The 22,354-nt window shown below is 32.6% G+C and overlaps 1 protein-coding gene and 1 long non-coding RNA gene across 2 annotated transcripts in view; one reads left to right on the top strand and one right to left on the bottom strand.

Annotated features, from left to right (window-relative positions):
• LOC125682408 (uncharacterized) overlaps positions 1-22,354 on the top strand; it is a 63,539-nt gene that overhangs the window by 7,164 nt on the left and 34,021 nt on the right. Inside the window, exons 2-3 of the mRNA XM_056151610.1 lie at positions 8,186-8,324; positions 15,685-15,840. Coding sequence (XP_056007585.1) covers positions 8,186-8,324; positions 15,685-15,840 — 295 coding nt within the window. The remainder of the gene's footprint in view (positions 1-8,185; positions 8,325-15,684; positions 15,841-22,354) is intronic.
• LOC130050853 (uncharacterized) lies at positions 146-766 on the bottom strand. The gene is made up of 2 exons (XR_008799173.1): positions 677-766; positions 146-343 (listed from the first exon to the last, which is right to left on the bottom strand). It is a non-coding gene; the product is annotated as an uncharacterized LOC130050853 (long non-coding RNA).

Below are 22,354 nucleotides of genomic sequence, written 5' to 3'. Positions count from 1 at the left end.
GGGGCAATTGCCTCTCGGTGAAAGCATCTGATCATGTTTGACTGCAAAGGATATCAATATGAGCCTGATTATAATGAAGAGGAATTATTAGCAGCTTCAAATGAAAACACTAGTGCATTGGGATAAATTGATGAAAATGACACTCTTAATTCTTAAACTTTTAATTTTGAATTCTTTATACAGGATTGTTCATTATCTTCACATTCTTCACTTGAACATTCCTTAGCACATATGATGGACAATGACTGGGCAATTCTATCTGTATATGTTGCAAAAAGTTGATTTATTCTTCAATATGGATTGAGAGTGGGATATTTTTGTCACTATTCATGTCTTCATTGAGCTGAAAATATAAAAATGAAATCAAACCATTACTTTATAACTTTAGTAATGAATTTTCATGAAAGTGCATGTACATTACATGTATTTCACACAACAAAGAGTTTATTTTTCATAGTAGTTTTCTCTCTTTCTGATTTATTAGTACATCTGTTTACAAGAGAATCTAACAATGTGAACCTGTATACAGCACAAATCAGTTGATTATCACTACACCCCTGCAGTAATTACCACATATTAATGTCAAGAATTGAAAGATTAACTGCAAAGGGGGAATTCAAATGACCTTGGTTGTAAAACTTTGTTAATCATTTAATAGAGAAGTGCATCAAATTACCTGTTTCCTTAGATGCTGATAGTCCAGGTTGGTCAATAGGTTCTGCATATGAGTTTTCATTGGTTTCCAAAAGAAAATGGATTAGCTGAAAAATGACTAATTAATTATATATACTTACTTCATATATACTATACTTCATATATACTATACTTCATATATACTATACAGGGGTCGAAATTAACTTTTTCTACCACAGGTTAATTTTAGCCTGTGGGTAAAAAATCCACGGGCTAAAATGTAAACCTACAAGCTAAAATAAAAATAATAAAGCAGTGCTCTTTTTATATATATATTTTTTTAAATCAATGATTTTCCCTATCATTACTGAGCCTAGTGGGTCAACAGGCATCCTTTGGACAAGACACTAAGTTACGTAAGTCATATGGTGCAATATTTAGGTCTCTTGATTATCGCACCTCTAGCAGTCTAATCCACAACTTATTTACCGCAGGTCTAGATCCAGTCTTCCACTTTCATGCCATATCAGGGTTGTCACTAGTGATTTTTTAAAGGGAATACAGGACTCATGGTTTTATAAGCAGCACGATCACGAGTCCTATGAACTTTTTTTGATAATCAACTACGTGGTGAGCAATGCACTCATGTCATCACTACAACCCAACCTCAATGTGACAATAAATTTAGATAGGACATTCTCATGATTCTGATAAAAATAACTACCGGAAGACTTGGTAAAACACACAGGCACCTGAAGTATGGATATTACTACCCCCCCCCCTTTCATAATTTTTTTTTTTGGTGGCAATAATTTCTCTGAAATGTATGAATTCCCAGTCTATCTCATCCCTCTTTCGATTCATGTAATCGTTTCACGCTTTTTGTAAGCTTTAAAGATTGGCCTTCTACCGGTATAATAAAATACACAAGGTAAGAAACAAAAATTTGTAAACAAACAGGGGGTCCCCGTTTCCGGGCACATTTTCCAAGTAATTACAGCGTTACCTAAGGAATTTTGGCGAGCGGCAGGTCGGGGAGATGTCATACTACAAGTCTCTTCAACTCAAAACCCATCTCATCTCTTTTATTTGACACAATCTTGCGTGCATTGATCGGACAGGGCTTCATCTCTTCCACTGGCAGCCAAAAAGGAGGTCACAGAGTACGAATTTATAACGTGTCGTGTGATTGGTCCGCGAATAATCCCGAGACCCTTCGGATGATCCCGAGACTAAGCAATGTCTTTGCGAACCAATCACACGGCGCGTACAACAAATTCGTACTCTGTGACCTCCTTTTTGGCTGCCAGTGGAAGAGATGAAGCCCTGTCCGATCAATGCACGCAAGATTGTGTCAAATAAAAGAGATGAGATGGGTTTTGAGTTGAAGAGACTTGTAGTATGACATCTCCCCGACCTGCCGCTCGTCAAAATTCCTTAGGTAATGCTGTAATTACTTGGAAAATGTGCCCGGAAACGGGGACCCCCTGTTTGTTTACAAATTTTTGTTTCTTACCTTGTGTATTTTATTATACCGGTAGAAGGCCAATCTTTAAAGCTTACAAAAAGCGTGAAACGATTACATGAATCGAAAGAGGGATGAGATAGACTGGGAATTCATACATTTCAGAGAAATTATTGCCACCAAAAAAAAAAAATTATGAAAGGGGGGGGGGGGGTAGTAATATCCATACTTCAGGTTCCTGTGGTAAAACATAGACTCCGATATTTTTTTTTTAGATAAATGAATAACAAAAACATCATACTTGGAAATATTCAATTTAATCCCCCCAATAGGTGAACAGGACTCGTGGCACATGTCGATATGCGATGTCCGACCTCTAAAGCATTTGTTTGACTCCGAGTTTCTTAAAAAATCATAAAAGAAAAATCCGGATAGAAACGGTTGTTGAAATCGGTAGTTCATGTAAGTGTTTGTATGATTCAAGTTAAAGAAAAGCGAATAGCGCATAACCGTATAAAACGGATACGATACGATCATAGTTTGTAAGTCACCACTCGCTAAGATTTTCGAGTGTCCGTGAATTTTACTCACTATTTTTCAAATGTACTCGCATTTTGCGAGTATTTCTCGCTAATTTCGAGCCCTGACTATACTTCATTTGTTTACTTGTACATTTTCAATTTCTTTAAAAACAATAGTATAATACAAAATGTGCTAGTGCTGTGATGATTTTTGAAAGTATTACATGTATCCTGCTTTTCCTCATCTTTTTCAGCTATTTTCTCTTATTTCTTAGGCTTGCTGTCATCAAATATTTTAGTTACTGCATCTTCTTTTTAATAGGTTTTGGTGTGTATCCCAATATCTTAACTTAAATAGATATTAATTTAACTTTGAATATTTAAAAAGCAGTGTTTACCCATCCCTTCATATTTAGCCTGTACAAAATGTTCACTGGATAAGGATAGATTAAATTAGAAAATTATTATATAAGTAAAAGTTTGTTGTAAATAAACTCTGGTTATACAAATTAAGAATTATTAGTATTTACTGAGTAAAAAGCAAATATAACTGGTACTTACCCTGATATCCTCTTTAAAAGACTCTTTCTCAAACTGCTGTTCAAAAACAAAAGATTCACTTCCAAGGTTATGTATCCAATTATTGCACAATGTTCATAGTTTTGGGGGGAGATCAGGGATGCTAAAAGGTAGATACATGTATTCCTTTTTCTTTGACCACAGTGCAAAATTTCGCTTGAACTCCAGATATTTAGATTATAGATACTCTGTAACCCATTTAGTGCTATAGGCACAGCATTACCGCATACACGTCATCAGCCGCCATGATAAGAGATTCTCCCATTCAGCTCAGTTTTCAGTGTAAATGACAGATTAAATCTTGTTATCAGCAGCAATTATTTTTTCTATGCTAGATTTTGTTGTCTGCATGGTACCAGTTTTCACATATCAAAATTTGATTTTTGACCCTACGTTCCCTTTAAGTTTGCATGAACTAAAACGTACTTAATTGTCTCCAAAAAAAGAGCTTGAGTCTCGTCATTCAATTTAATGCTTTCATTTTCAAACACATTTTCTGTTTCTTTAAATTCTACCCGGCATGGAAATTCTCTAGTCCATTTGAAATCTCAACCGTTTTTTTAATCTCTATTTCCTCCCAGCCTTTTACTTTTTTTCTCTTGGGACATTTTTCCTTGAGGACGAGAAGTCGTATTTGAATATAGAGACATTCCCGCACATATGTCAACACCGAAAAATGGCTGTTTACGACGTAATTTATTAATTTGATAAACACTTTCTTATATGTAAAACTTATACGGTACCAATTTTGATGCACCAGATGCGCATTTCGACAAATAATGTCTCTTCAGTGATGCTCAACCGAAATTTTTGAAATCCAAAATAACTATGAAGTTTTGATTCAAATAAACTGGGTTGTTTTTTTAAAAATGAAAATAAATTCATCTAAAACATAACTTTACACACATTAACATCGAGTAGATGTCGTAAAACATCACTTCCGACCGCGACTTATTTATTAGAACTAAAAATAGAGATTGTGTCATCATGCCGTTCAAAATTGCTCGCAAACTCTAGTTATTCTTTTTTAGTTAAGAATAAAATATCTTATGGTTTAAAGTAAAGTTTCTTGCTTATTTTTTCAACACGACCAGTCAGACTAGTAAATCGACATTTTACCTGACCGGACCTATCATTTAGTAGACTCAGTCGGTCGGACGTGCCTTAGTGTCAAACCCTGTCTATACAATGTATACGTCGTCCCCAACTTAGCTAGTAGCTTATATCAAGCATGACATTTTTATCATTGTATGCTGTATCCGATATTTCTTGTTTTGGTGTAAGTAAAATCTAAACCGAACCAAAATCCGGAATTTGTAATCGGTGCATTGAATCGAATGGTATGAATCGCAGTGCACCGAAATTTATACATAGTGAAACTTAAAAGTAAAGAAATACTTTTGACCCTCGAGTGTAATATGTAAGCAACATTCATTTCATAGTCTATACAATGTATACGTCGTCCCCAACTTAGCTAGTAGCTTATATCAAGCATGACATTTTTACTGGTGTATGCTGTATGCGATATCTGGTAGCTTATATCAAGCATGACATTTTTACCGGTGTATGCTGGATCCAATATCGCAGCAGTTACAGACCCTGAAACGTGCTACTACACCTTAAAAACGAACCGAACCGTTCCGTGCAAGAAACGAACCGTACCGTTTAAGAAACGTACCGTACCGTGCAAAAAACGAACCGTACCGTTCAAGAAGCGTACCGTACCGTGCAAGAAACGAACCGTACCGTTCAAGAAACGAACCGTACCGTTCAGAAAGCGTGCAGGATAATATTATGCAAACCCCGCCCCCAAAAGCCCAAAAGCGTACCGTACCGTGCAGAAAGCGTGCAATTTCTGTCACGTGACCCACTTTTTCAGCCACAGTATATTATTTTCACAATGGCGCCCGATGGGAAAGGAGGTCGTAGACTATCGCTGGCTATTCGAAGCATTATCCTCAAACATCACGAAGCTGGGTTATCAACTGTGAAAATCACCGAGATGCTTAAAACATCTTTGATATTCTTTTTTTTTTTAAATTACTTTCCGTAAATGTCACATTGTTTCAGTGCATATATGTGTGTGTATGTTATCAACAAGTACCCAAGTTTTGACTGAATTATCAGGGTCGTAAATTAACCTTCAATTTGGAGGAGGCAGGAAATTAGGCGGGGGTCTGGGGGCCGCCCAGACGCTGAGCACATTTTGTGCACACTGAACACGTTTCGTGCAAAATCCTTGATTCTAGGGCCTTCTAAGATGTTACTTGACTAACTCATTCTAAAAGAAAGATTTGGAATGCTTTTTAAGGGAGGTATCATGTTCTTAGTTATTGGAAACAACATAAATTCTAATGAACTTTAAATTTTAATTTTTTTTGGCTCAAAAGTTGGAGGAGGCAGCTGACTCCTCCGCCTCCATGTAATTTACGGCCCTGATTATGCATAAAAATTCGGTTTATACTGTGAACTGTTAACAGAAATAGACGTCAGATCACTGCACGGATTTTGCATGCATGCTTCTGCAGCCAGTCCTGTGTACTGTGGATGTATATTTCACTTGCAGACTTTTAAAGAGTGAACCAAGGGGCATTTCGTTGTTTTAACGGAATTTCTGTTTCAATCAATTCTTTTAAATTCAAGGGTGAAGTTAACTACAATACTGTAATAGTACTTACAAGTAGCCTATTTAATTTCTTCATATAATCAGGGACGTCGATGTCCCTGATAATGCTACTACACGTATGGCACAGGGCTTGCCGTAAGAAGATGAAATTGATATTTGTAGCGTTAATGTATTCAATATGTACTTTCCTACGTACAGTGTCTGAATCATATGAGAAATTTCTAGACCGATTAGAAAAATTGTCACGTTCTACACTGTAATATTTTCATTACTTTATTAGCAATAATTTTGACATATCTTTTTCTCTTCTACATTGATAACGACCCATATAGATAGATGTAGATTGGCGGATTTATTATATACACTAATAAACAATTTTTAATTACATCGACAGAGAAATAAATAGATACATACATGTGTAAAAGAATGTAAACAAGTTAAATTGATGCAAAGCATCAAATCGGCCGCAAAAAATTATTCATTTCAGCATTTTCAAGTATTTCAACAATATATAGAAAAGGTATATGAAACATTTTTATTGCAAACTATACACTTGCCTTACTTTTCTGTTAATTTTTTTTAATTCAATTTTCAGTGATGAAAAATAAAGTCAGGGAAATGAAAATCGGACTTCGCGTGATAAAGGATAGGAATATATATGTATTATCATCATTTTATTTGATTCAAAGACAAATGCAACAGATATCTAACATTATTAATTATGAATGACTGAATGCTGACAAAAAAGGACGTACAAACTTCACGTGCAGATATCCTGGATCTTTCATAATGCCGATGATAAATCACAATAAATGTGAAGTGCAGAAAATAATCATTGTGTCATTTGCGACTTTAGTGTATTCAAAACAAAATTCACTTCTTCTTAAAAACTTTTCCAATTTAGGCACTGTAATTTATATCCGGAAACTTAATACGCTTTGTTTTTACACTTACGCACGCCCATGTCGGGGAGCAGTTCATGTAACAACTTTTTATAAAATCGTAAATTAATAAATGTCTGATGAGAAATGAAAAACAAATTGAAACGTAATAACAACCATTAAGACTTAGACTTAAGCAAATTCTAAAAACTTTTATTCATAACTTTTATGTACGTTATCAATATGGAATTATTCCATCGAAGCAATCAAAAATAACGTCTCATTTCCCCATGTGCACACTCTTAACACAACCACAAATCCTGCAGCCGATAATCAAAGAGCCGAATAAGACCGATCGAGTGAAAACAAACTATCGAAACGTACAATTTATACGAAGTCAAAGCGTTCAGGCCACGCCCACCTCATTAATAAAACGTGCAAACCGTTCACAAAGCGTGCAGCTATTTTTAGCAAACCGTACCGTGCAAGAAGCGAACCGTACCGTTCAAGAAGCGTACCGTACCGTGCAAGAAACGAACCGTACCGTTCAAGAAACGAACCGTACCGTTCAGAAAACGAACCGTACCGTTCATAAAGCGTACCGAACCGTACCGTGCAACTGGGGTAGTAGCACGTTTCAGGGTCTGTATGATATATCATAATAAATAATATAATAATAAAAGTACACTTATATAGCGCCTTATCTAAAAATACTCTAAAGCGCTGTACAACATACTAAAATTTACAATAATTATTGATAATTAAAAGAAAAACCATAGAATACACAACGAATAATCCTTACACATATAAGCATGAATGCAACATTATGTCATAATGGATAAAAAGTACAAATGAAGACAATTTAAAGTATTAAATATGATGCAAGCATACAACGTCCTAAATATATGAAAAACAAACAAGTAAAGCTACGCAAAGGAATCCAAAACACAAATGTGCTCAAAATTCATTAAATTCAACAGTACATAGTTATTTAAAGGTTATAGGATTGACAGAAAAGATGAGTTTTTAACAGACATTTAAAACATTCAAGATTTTTGGCGTTTCTGAGCTGGCTAGGCAGATTGTTCCAGAGTGTGGATGCAGCCTTGTCGAATCTACGTTCACCGTAGGTCTTAGTTCTGACTGATGGTACAGTTAATAGATTTGCGGTTTCTGAACGCAGGGCTCTTGTCGGGTTGTATGGAATAATGAGTTCCGTTAGATATCCTGGAGCCAGATTGTGGAGACTTTTAAACACATAAAGGAGAATTTTGTACTGGATACGATAATCAACGGGAAGCCAATGAAGATTGATCATACCCCTTGTAATTTTCAAATTTGATAAACCCCAGCCCATTTCCCAGTATGGTAAATGTAAAAAATTTAAACTGAACTGAATAATATCAATGAAGTAGTCTTACAATTTTCGTGTAGACCATTTTGTGTAGCTTTGAAAATGATAAATATTGTTTTCTTTCAGGATGACAATTTTAAAGTGAATAATCTGATAAATAATACAGACTACAAGAAATGGCTGACCAATCCATCCGACAGATCCGGCCAATGTCAAATCACACTCCAGTTAAAAAGACCAGTGGTCATTTCATACTTAGACTTAGGTATGTATTATAGTTACACTACAGTTAGAATCATACATAGACTTAGGTATGTATTAGTTATACACTACAGTTAGAATCATACATAGACTTAGGTATGTATTATAGTTACACTACAGTTAGAATCATGCATAGACTTAGGTATGTATTATAGTTATACACTACAGTTAGAATCATACATAGACTTAGGTATGTATTATAGTTATACACTACAGTTAGAATCATACATAGACTTAGGTATGTATTATAGTTATACACTACAGTTAGAATCATACATAGACTTAGGTATGTATTATAGTTATACACTACAGTTAGAATCATACATAGACTTAGGTATGTATTATAGTTATACTACAGTTAGAATCATACATAGACTTAGGTATGTATTATAGTTATATACTACAGTTAGAATCATACATAGACTTAGGTATGTATTAGTTATACACTACAGTTAGAATCATACATAGACTTAGGTATGTATTATAGTTATACACTACAGTTAGAATCATACATAGACTTAGGTATGTATTAGTTATACACTACAGTTGGAATCATACATAGACTTAGGTATGTATTATAGTTATACTACAGTTAGAATCATACATAGACTTAGGTATGTATTATAGTTATACACTACAGTTAGAATCATACATAGACTTAGGTATGTATTATAGTTATACACTACAGTTAGAATCATACATAGACTTAGGTATGTATTATAGTTATACACTACAGTTAGAATCATACATAGACTTAGGTATGTATTAGTTATACACTACAGTTGGAATCATACATAGACTTAGGTATGTATTATAGTTATACTACAGTTAGAATCATACATAGACTTAGGTATGTATTAGTTATATACTACAGTTAGAATCATACATAGACTTAGGTATGTATTATAGTTATACACTACAGTTAGAATCATACATAGACTTAGGTATGTATTATAGTTATACTACAGTTAGAATCATACATAGACTTAGGTATGTATTAGTTATACACTACAGTTAGAATCATACATAGACTTAGGTATGTATTATAGTTATACACTACAGTTAGAATCATACATAGACTTAGATATGTATTATAGTTATACTACAGTTAGAATCATACATAGATTTAGGTATGTATTATAGTTATATACTACAGTTAGAATCATACATAGACTTAGGTATGTATTAGTTATACACTACAGTTAGAATCATACATAGACTTAGGTATGTATTATAGTTATACACTACAGTTAGAATCATACATAGACTTAGGTATGTATTATAGTTATACTACAGTTAGAATCATACATAGACTTAGGTATGTATTATAGTTATACACTACAGTTAGAATCATACATAGACTTAGGTATGTATTAGTTATACACTACAGTTAGAATCATACATAGACTTAGGTATGTATTATAGTTATACTACAGTTAGAATCATACATAGACTTAGGTATGTATTATAGTTATACACTACAGTTAGAATCATACATAGACTTAGGTATGTATTATAGTTATACACTACAGTTAGAATCATACATAGACTTAGGTATGTATTATAGTTATATACTACAGTTAGAATCATACATAGACTTAGGTATGTATTATAGTTATACTACAGTTAGAATCATACATAGACTTAGGTATGTATTAGTTATACACTACAGTTAGAATCATACATAGACTTAGGTATGTATTATAGTTATACTACAGTTAGAATCATACATAGACTTAGGTATGTATTAGTTATACACTACAGTTAGAATCATACATAGACTTAGGTATGTATTATAGTTATACTACAGTTAGAATCATACATAGACTTAGGTATGTATTATAGTTATATACTACAGTTAGAATCATACATAGACTTAGGTATGTATTAGTTATACACTACAGTTAGAATCATACATAGACTTAGGTATGTATTATAGTTATACTACAGTTAGAATCATACATAGACTTAGGTATGTATTATAGTTATACACTACAGTTAGAATCATACATAGACTTAGGTATGTATTAGTTATACACTACAGTTAGAATCATACATAGACTTAGGTATGTATTATAGTTATATACTACAGTTAGAATCATACATAGACTTAGGTATGTATTATAGTTATACACTACAGTTAGAATCATACATAGACTTAGGTATGTATTATAGTTATACTACAGTTAGAATCATACATAGACTTAGGTATGTATTATAGTTATACACTACAGTTAGAATCATACATAGACTTAGGTATGTATTATAGTTATACTACAGTTAGAATCATACTTAGACTTAGGTATGTATTAGTTATACACTACAGTTAGAATCATACATAGAGTTAGGTATGTATTATAGTTATACTACAGTTAGAATCATACATATACTTTGGTATGTATTATAGTTATACTACAGTTAGAATCATACATAGACTTAGGTATGTATTATAGTTATACACTACAGTTAGAATCATACATAGACTTAGGTATGTATTATAGTTATACTACAGTTAGAATCATACATAGACTTAGGTATGTATTAGTTATACACTACAGTTAGAATCATACATAGACTTAGGTATGTATTATAGTTATACACTACAGTTAGAATCATACATAGACTTAGGTATGTATTATAGTTATACTACAGTTAGAATCATACTTAGACTTAGGTATGTATTAGTTATACACTACAGTTAGAATCATACATAGACTTAGGTATGTATTATAGTTATACTACAGTTAGAATCATACATAGACTTAGGTATGTATTATAGGTACACTACAGTTAGAATCATACATAGACTTAGGTATGTATTATAGTTATACTACAGTTAGAATCATACATAGACTTAGGTATGTATTAGTTATACACTACAGTTAGAATCATACATAGACTTAGGTATGTATTATAGTTATACACTACAGTTAGAATCATACATAGACTTAGGTATGTACTATAGTTATACTACAGTTAGAATCATACTTAGACTTAGGTATGTATTATAGTTATATTACAGTTAGAATCATACATAGACTTAGGTATGTATTATAGTTATATACTACAGTTAGAATCATACATAGACTTAGGTATGTATTATAGTTATACACTACAGTTAGAATCATACATAGACTTAGGTATGTATTATAGTTATATACTACAGTTAGAATCATACATAGACTTAGCTATGTATTATAGTTATACACTACAGTTAGAATCATACATAGACTTAGATATGTATTATAGTTACACTACAGTTAGAATCATACATAGACTTAGGTATGTATTAGTTATACACTACAGTTAGAATCATACATAGACTTAGGTATGTATTATAGTTATACACTACAGTTAGAATCATACATAGACTTAGGTATGTATTAGTTATACACTACAGTTAGAATCATACATAGACTTAGGTATGTATTATAGTTATATACTACAGTTAGAATCATACATAGACTTAGGTATGTATTATAGTTATACACTACAGTTAGAATCATACATAGACTTAGGTATGTATTATAGTTATACTACAGTTAGAATCATACATAGACTTAGGTATGTATTATAGTTATACTACAGTTAGAATCATACATAGACTTAGGTATGTATTAGTTATACACTACAGTTAGAATCATACATAGACTTAGATATGTATTATAGTTATACTACAGTTAGAATCATACATAGACTTAGGTATGTATTATAGTTATACACTACAGTTAGAATCATACATAGACTTAGGTATGTATTATAGTTATACTACAGTTAGAATCATACATAGACTTAGGTATGTATTATAGTTATATACTACAGTTAGAATCATACATAGACTTAGGTATGTATTATAGTTATACACTACAGTTAGAATCATACATAGACTTTGGTATGTATTATAGTTATACTACAGTTAGAATCATACATAGACTTAGGTATGTATTAGTTATACACTACAGTTAGAATCATACATAGACTTAGGTATGTATTATAGTTATACTATAGTTAGAAGCATACATAGACTTAGATATGTATTATAGTTATATACTACAGTTAGAATCATACATAGACTTAGGTATGTATTAGTTATACACTACAGTTAGAATCATACATAGACTTAGATATGTATTATAGTTATACTACAGTTAGAATCATACATAGACTTAGGTATGTATTATAGTTATACACTATAGTTAGAATCATACATAGACTTAGGTATGTATTATAGTTATACTACAGTTAGAATCATACATAGACTTAGGTATGTATTATAGTTATACTACAGTTAGAATCATACATAGACTTAGATATGTATTATAGTTATATACTACAGTTAGAATCATACATAGACTTAGGTATGTATTATAGTTATACACTATAATTAAAATCATACATAGACTTAGGTATGTATTATAGTTATACTACAGTTAAAATCATACATAGACTTAGGTATGTATTATAGTTATATACTACAGTTAGAATCATACATAGACTTAGGTATGTATTATAGTTATACACTACAGTTAGAATCATACATAGACTTAGGTATGTATTATAGTTATACACTACAGTTAGAATCATACATAGACTTAGGTATGTATTATAGTTATATACTACAGTTAGAATCATACATAGACTTAGGTATGTATTATAGTTATACTACAGTTAGAATCATACATAGACTTAGGTATGTATTATAGTTATACTACAGTTAGAATCATACATAGACTTAGGTATGTATTATAGTTATATACTACAGTTAGAATCGTACATAGACTTAGGTATGTATTATAGTTATACTACAGTTAGAATCATACATAGACTTAGGTATGTATTATAGTTATACTACAGTTTGAATCATACATAGACTTAGGTATGTATTATAGTTATACACTACAGTTAGAATCATACATAGACTTTGGTATGTATTACAGTTATACACTACAGTTAGAATCATACATAGACTTAGGTATGTATTACATTTACATTACAGTTAGAATCATACATAGACTTAGGTATGTATTATAGTTATACACTACAGTTAGAATCATACGTAGACTTAGGTATGCATTATGGTTATACTACAGTTAGAATCATACATAGACTTAAGTATATATTATACCGTATTTTGCTGAATATAATACGCAGTGGTGTTTAATACGCACCCCCCACATTGAGCCTAAAAGTTGGTGAAAAAACGCACTTCGGGTGTATAATACGCAGCAAAAATTTTGACCAAGCGGTAATCTTTATTTTATACTTGGTGTTAATTTTCACTTAATATTTTTGCAGAAATAATGAATTCTAAACAACGCACAATAATTTGCAAACTTTTTGAAATGAGGTCTACATCGCGGTAATCTTCAATGAGAATCTTCAGGGAAATATCAACCCGGACAAGCCTGTTCATTTCAGCAAAGCACGAGATTTTGTAGCATTAAAGTCTTAACTGACTCGATATTTCCTTTGTTGAAACTTAAAATCAATCAAATAGCCATGTTATAAAAATAAAATTAAACAATTAAACTATCGCTTATTTTACTGTAATCAACACACCATGGTAGGTACAAAGATGCAAATTATCAACTCCTTGTTAACTACGATGACTATTAAAATGTGTGAAAAAAAATTTTGTTAGGTATTTCTATACCCGGAGGGGGTATCTAAAAAAAGCAGTGTACACAACAATGGCTTCGTAAAACACACGCTTTTACGCAAGAATAGTTATTTCAAAGATTCAAATAAGTATTTCATTAAAAATTAGGCCTATTCATAAAACTTACAGTAAACAAACTTTTAGCAGGTGACAAAATTATTTTCCAACAATTTTAGCACGTGTCAAGGCATTATTGTGTACACATGCTTTCAATAATGGCGGCATGCGATGTAATGAATAGTCAGATCCAATGCAATTTGATTGGCTGTTTGTTTCATGATAATTGAGTTATTTAGATATTGTACGTATAGATATCACATTTTTATCACATTTTCTGTAATTTTACGTTTCTGTAGTAATTTTCTTGAGGTCGAATTTTCTACTTAATAAATAGATGAACGTGAAAAGGCGTACAGTATCCGAAGCCTTGGTCTTTGAGTGAAATATTACACTACTTAATCGCCGAGTTTCATTTGGAAAAAAAGGTCAAAAACCTATTGTGGTATATAATACGCACCCCTTTCTGGCACAAAAATATTCTCTAAAAAAAGTGCGTATTATATTCGGCAAAATACGGTAGTTATACACTACAGTTAGAATCATACATAGACTTAGGTATGTATTATAGTTATACACTACAGTTAGAATCATACATAGACTTAGGTATGTATTATAGTTATATACTACAGTTAGAATCATACATAGACTTAGGTATGTATTATAGTTATACACTACAGTTAGAATCATACATAGACTTAGGTATGTATTATAGTTACACTGGAGTTAGAATCATACATAGACTTAGTTATGTATTAGTTTAATTTGTGTAAAGTCAATCAATTTATTATGTCTCCCCTCTTTTAGGGGGAGACATTGTTTTTGTACTTTCCATCCGTTGTCCGTCTGATAAAAAATCTTGTGAGCGCTTCTCGTACATTGTTATGGGATAGACTTGAAACTGCACAATACTTTATTGCCATTTGTAGATATGCATATTGGAAAATCCATTAATTTTTATACACCCGTCAAAGACGGGACATATAATTTTATGGCTCCGTCTGTCTGTCTGGACCTTTTAGGCAGGTTACAGACCGAACCGTAAGCTCCAGGATTTTACAATTTGGTATATTTGATCACCATGATGAGAGGAAGATGCTTATTGTTTTTCAACGTCAGAAGTCAAAGGTCAAGGTCATAGTTTCAATTAGTAGGAAAACCTAGTAGGAAACCCTTGTGGGCAGGATACAAGGCAAACAGTAAGCTCCAGGATATTACAACTTGAACGTATATATGATCACTATGATGAGAGGAAGATGTCTATTGTTTTTCAAAGTCAAAGGTCAAAGTCATATTATTACTTAGGAGGAAAACCTTGTAGGCAGGATATAAGCTGAACCATAAGCTCTAGAATATTACGGATATAAGCTTCAGAAATTGGTACCTTTGATCACCATGAAGAGAGGAAGTTATCTTTTGTTTTTCATGGTTAGAAGTCAAAGGCCAAGGTCATAGTATTACTTAGGAAAATCTTGTACAAACCAAACTGTAAGCTCCAGGATTTTGTACATTCGATCATCATGATGAGAGAAAGATGCCTTTTATTTTTCAAGGTTATAGGTCAAGGTCTCAGTATCACTAAGTTGGAAAATCTTATGTATAGTGCATATTACAGAAGCAAAAAATAACTTGTTCATTTTCGTTGCAGGGACAATTTGGTGTGCCACGGTACAAATCCAGGTCGGGCGGTCAGAATGGCCCCAGGATCGAGAGTTTCTGTCCCTTGTCCCCACGTCTAGCGTGATGACCCCCCAGGAGTGCAGAACAGAATCCAGCTTCATCAAAACCCGCATGTTTGGTCCAGGTACTCAACAATTAAGGGGAGTTAACTTGGTAGAATAAGATATTTGATTGGGAAAATACATCCACAAACTTGCAATTAATTATTCTAAATTTTACGAAAACTTTTTTGAGCACTGATCATTTCAGTCTATGCACCTGTGTACCAGATCACAGACACATTTACTGACCCCAAACAAACTTGAGTCTGGTGCCCTTACAGAAAAAGGTACATTTTGGGTACCTTTGTTGGGTACACTTTTGGATACATTACAGGTACAATTTGGGTACACTTTGGGTACTTTACGGGTATACTTTAGGTACACCTAAAAGTACCCGGATTGTACTCAAAAGTACCTGGAATGTACCTAAAGTGTACCTAAAAGTCTACCCTTTTTGGAACTGGACTTTGAAAATATTTCTAGCTGCAGACGGGTACTTTTTCGGGTACATTGTTCTTTCCCATGCAACTGTTAAAATTTTCCGGGGTACCTTTTGGGTAACTTATTATTTCCAACTTTCCAAGTATCAATTTTTAGGGTACCTTCTGGGTACAATATTTTTGGGTACACTAAAAAGTACCCGGAAAGTACCCAAAAGGTACCCAGAATGTACCCAAAAGTCTACCCTTTTTGGAACCGGACTTTAAAAATATTTTTAGCTGGAGGCAGGTACTTTTTCGGGTACATTTTCTTTCCCGTACAACTTTTTAAGGTTTTAATTTTTGGGGTACCTTTTAGGTACAATTTTGTCAACATTGTTGTTCCCATTTTGGGGTACCTTTTGGGTACATTTCTTTGATACATTTTCAGGGTATATTATGGGTACATTATTGATACAATCCAGGTACATTTTAGGTACTTTTCAGGTACCATTTCAGAAACTTTTCTGGTACATTTTAGGTACAATTCTGCTACTATTTTAGGTACTATTCAGGTACATTATTGGTAAAATCCAGTTACCAATTTAGACAGTTTTTAGGTACAAACTGGGTACATTATAGGTACTTTACGGGTACAATTTTAGGTACAAACCCGGTGCCATTTTAGGTATGTTTTGGGTACAAACTGGGTACATTCCGGGTACAGCATAAATGCCATTTTAGGCACTTTTCGGGTACCATTTATGGCATTTTCCAGACTTTGCTTGCCTCTCCTAAAGTATGCTTGACTAACACTTCAAATGTACTGGAGTTCTGCTAGTTTTCATGAATATTACCAACCATGTGTCCTAAAAAAAATGAAGAATCTTAATATATGAGAAATTGCATTTAATTCATACTATAAAAATTATGACAAAGCTTCTCTTCTTCGTATTCCTATTTCTCCTGCAAATAAAAAAAACAAACACACCATTTAATGAAATATAATAAAACCAAATCACAATATGAATGTAGTTTACTGCACTTTTCTTTGTCTTTAATTCAGTTGACTCGACGCTTTAAATATCTTTATTTTACACCCGTTTAGTCTCTTTTAACCTTCTAAATTAAATATACTTATATATTATATTTTCTTGAATATTGTTCCTTTATTATTAATTCGATTAAAATCTAACAAATACATGTAAATAAGTGCATAAATGAAAGAAATTAAAAAAAACATTTTCATCATAAATGATTAACACATGCAATACAATACCAAGATTGCAATGAAAATATTTTAACTTATCTAACTTTGCATTAAGTGGTTGTGCTAGATAATCATTCTTAACAGCAACATCTTTTCATAGTCAGAACAGCAACAAGTCATGAATGTGAACCATGGATGCCCCCAAACTTAACGCTTTTCAAGACAAGTATGTCAAAATTCATGTCAAGGTCAGAAGATCAAATTTGGTACCATCAGAAAGGTCAAAAGGTCATTAACGAGGTACTTATATATACAGTTTGTATATACAGTGGAACCCCGTTATTACGTTCACCCTTTATTACGTTAGTCCGCATATTACGTTGGAATTTCAAAGCACAAAACCATTTCTTAACAAACCTATATAAAATAGACCTCGTTATTACGTTGTCCTAAAATGCCGGGACTCGGTATTACGTTGTAAAAATTCCGACAAAAACGTAATAAACCCCTAATTATTCAATAGTGATTCTCAAAATAATAAGCCATTCACACCTTCACTGCCTGAGGCAGTCACCACGTAAATTTCCTGGTCTGTTTGGGGATTAGAGACGCTTGACTGATCACGCTTCGATAGATCTAGCGACATCAATACAGGTGAATACCCCGTATAGAAGCCAGTGATAAACAATTAAATAATGTTTATTTAGAAATTGTACTCTATGAAATTTACTTTATTTTTCATATTTTGATAATCAAAGAAATAATTTCTCAACCACCTGCGTGTTCAGCATAGTGTGATTACCTTCGCTATTAAAACTCTATTCACGGACAGCTTTGGTACCAAACAAGAAAGACAAAATTTATCATAGCAATGTTACAACCGCTTGGGTAACTGCTTGGAGATAGGTGACTAAAGGTGTTCAATTAAAAAAATTGTTCGTTGTTTGGACATGCAGCTTGGGTGTTCGTAAATCTCGTCCATACATACACCAATCTATCGGCCGATTTGTGCACGGCATTTACCTCAGTGAATATTTTAAAATCCCTTGATGCGCACGTGATTTTAGTACCATCATTTAGCGTTATAAATGAAATCTTCGTGCATCATTATATGTTTTTTTTAATGTGGATTGCGCTTAAATTGTTCTCTGTGCATGTTTATCGTTGGTGAGAAGTGTGCAAGTGTTGGGTATCGTGTGCGTTTTGTGTCTGTAGTTTTGTTGTTTTTTTGGGTGGGATTTTTTTTATTGTGTTGTGTATTGTGTAATTAGAGAACTTAATAAAAACGATGTTTTGTTATTTTTTAATACGAATGTTGAATACGAACCGGAACGAGTTATTGATAGAAATTTACATGAACGCATTGTTTTAAAGTTGAACAAAATGGCGGTCCAAACGAATGCAGAAAAAGCAACGTTTATCAAAACATCCGTATGTATCCTACACCGAAATAAAGAAAAGGGATAAGAACATGAAGAATTACGGACATTAAAGATAAGATGTAAATAAAACAAAGTATCATAGTCTTTTAAACAAAGAAACAGTAAAGATATATTCACACATCCCTTCACGGAGTACCAACGGACGATATACAATTTCCAAATGATATTTTTAATGGATTTAACTGGGAACGTTTATTACGTTGCCCCCGGTATTACGTTATTTTATCGTGACAAAATGGAAAACGTAATAACGGGGTTCCACTGTATATTAAAAAATATTTTCTTGTCACAAAGAATAAAAATGGCAAATATAAAATCCCTACCCATTTTAGTTAAAAAGTTTTAACTAAGTTAAAGTTATATCAATATGCCACTTATATTTCATTAGAGATCATAGGATACAAAATATTTTAACAGCAATATTACCTGCGCATTTTAAAAAGTTTCACAAAAATGTGCTGTTGATTCTCTGGATAAGTTTTTGCTCACTTTCCTTTGGGAGAACATTGATGACGTACATTCTAAAAAAAATAATAATGCAATTATTTTGTGGGCATGTTATATATCTATTTAAAATTAATAGAAACAGTTTGTATGATTTGTTCAAATTAAATCAGTGACTTGAAACTGATAGTGGAATTAAAGTCATCCCAATTTGACTTGCTGTCAAACAAATTTAAGACATATCAGGGTCATGGACTTTCCATCCACTATACATATAGGCCTAGCAGTCTCATTGGACTTACCTAAAATGTGCATGCACTGAAGTGTCATTCAGAGTAAACTCATTTTGGAACTATATAAACATTGATCCAGGTCTGCATAGTGTAATTCTCAGAATGGCATATTAAAACCAGTCTGGTCAGTGGTCACACCATATAAATTCTGTATCTATCATGAATTATATTCTGAAAGAGAAATGAAATTGTAAATAATCAAAGGATACCAAAGACCTTCCTATAACCAAATTACAGGACAATAAATAAATATTTCTAATCACTGGTCACTTGTGCTATCAACTTAAATTTTTACTTGTCAATTGATAACTCTTACTGTTCCTTCGGACCAATCCGATTAATACCAGCTCCTCGATCCGCTCCTCGTATTGCGACAACATAAAAATAAAGGAGCGGATCGAGCTGATTTTAGCATAATGCCGACGTTACTTAAGTTATTTCAGTTTGACCTGCTTTGTACATAATAAGAGAGGTGTTACAAATGAAATAGCATTGCTGTGTCTAGCGAGTAGATATCTAGTTGATGCAAATCGCGGGTTATCAAGTGCCGGGTAGAAAATGAAAATCGTCTAAGTGTCCGACAATAGATGCATTTAAACTAGTTAGCGAATTCCATTGTCCTACTTTACAAAAGACACATGAGTTACATAATTCAAGATACCTCTGACTGTTACCCTTGCTTTCTTTATATGTTATGTGCAGTGAAGATCATCAGACACAAATGTGAAAGGGATAAGAATCGGAGGAATTTCGGATTATCAGTGATCATGACTGGCATGAAGTCAAAGAATCTACAAAATACACTAGTGTGTAAATCACTTACTTAATGGTTGGGAGTGTCTTCAGGATAACACCACGAACTCCCTCGGGTCCCTGTTGAAGGCTATTCTTTGTCTGTTCATAATGTTTATGGTAGGTCACAACATCATAAACATGGCGTCTGCATGGTCTGGATGCTGACTATGCGCGTGAACTCGGAGTGCACACCCGATGCTTTTTATCAGGAACCCGATCTCAATTTACGGTTGTTAGAGCCAAGACTGTGAAGACCCGCTCTGAATTGATTGGTTAATTAATTAATAAGTTAACTAGTTTATAAAAATAATATGTTGATCTTCAATAATTTCCTTCTGCAGGGACATCTTTTGACATACAGTGTATATCAATATTAAAAAGAAAAAACACCCCCCCCCCCAAAAAAAAAATAAAAAAATAAAAAATGAAATACAGATAGATCTATATATGTATGTATAATGATATATACAGATTGTTTACCAAATATATAATTAAATTCAGTGACTGTCAGATAATTTTTTCTTATGAAATTACTGCAGACTAACAATCATGTAGCATTATCAAGTTCAAAAGACTATCTTACTACTAGGTCTCTACAATTATTTATTTTTGATTGTTATGTTTTTAAAAATGGAAAATAGCTTTCCATTTAGAGGTTTAGGGATGGATCCCTTCATGTAATCCTTCAGATTTTCTTTAATACTATAGCTACCTTAATGGCAGAACAAAAAAAACTTCTTATAGATAAATTAAAATTCATTAACATCAACAGGATTTGCACTATTTCATATATATATATATATATTTGTTTTAAAACAAAAACTGTCTACAACATACATACATCAATTATAAAAAAAAACATGCCAGATTGAAGTTGGGTACATAATGCTGGTACAATTGACTATAAAAGCTTTCTTATTTCAAAATCAGTTGTGAAATTGTTTAATGTTTATTTTCATATTATTTGTATCTGTTGTGAAATGACAAGGTTTATTTAAATGGGTACATTTCGGATACATTTTCAATAGTCACATTTAAAGTTGGTACATTACGGGTACAATTTAATTTTTTAATTTACCCAGGGTACATTTCTGGTAAACATTTCAACATTAATATTTTTGTTGGGTACATTTCGGGTACATTTCAACTTAGTAACTTTAAAGTGGGTACATATCGAATACATTTTAACTTCCTTAATTGATACCCTGGGTACAATTCGGGTACATTTGAACATTTATATTTTTCTGTTGGGTACATTTCAGGTACATTTTAACTTTTCAATTTTTAATCTGGGTACATTTTGGGTACTTTTTACAATAGTCGGGTACGTTCCGGGTACTGTCGAAAAATGGCTAATTTTTTTGCGGGTACTTTTTGGGTACATTTTTCAATGAAAAAGTTGCTTCGGGTACCTTACAGATACATTTTGGGTACCTTTCGGGTACATCTCATTTCTGTAAGGGTGACCTAATGCTTTCTGTTGTCACATATCACAAAGAAATTTACTGACCCCAAATAAACTTGAGTCAGGTGACCTATTGTTTACAGTTGTGCGTTGTTAACTTTTTTGAACATTTTCTTCTCCTTTCCTGGAATGGCTGAACAAATTTCAAACAAAGTTGGTATATAACATCTATTGATAAAGGGAAGCAAATAATGTGTCTCCATACCAAACCATAATATACAAGATAAATTTCATATCCTAGTTTGTTTTTAACCTGTCAGAGACTATGATGCAACAAGGATTGGATTATTCTGTTTTATTTTAGCTGACTTTTCATCAGACATTGTCAGAGTATAATACAACAAGGATTGGATTATTCTGTTTTATTTTAACCTGTCAGAGTATAATACAATAAGGATTGGATTATTTTGTTTTATTTTAGCTGACTTCATCAGACATTGTCAGAGTATAATACAACAAGGATTGGATTATTTTGTTTTATTTTAGCTGACTTCATCAGACATTGTCAGAGTATAATACAACAAGGATT

Source organism: Ostrea edulis, chromosome 10 (genome assembly GCF_947568905.1).
Source record: "Ostrea edulis chromosome 10, xbOstEdul1.1, whole genome shotgun sequence".
NCBI lineage: Eukaryota > Metazoa > Mollusca > Bivalvia > Ostreida > Ostreidae > Ostrea > Ostrea edulis.
The sequence above is the reverse complement of the archived record's forward strand: the minus strand, read 5'-3'. Positions and strand labels throughout refer to the sequence as shown.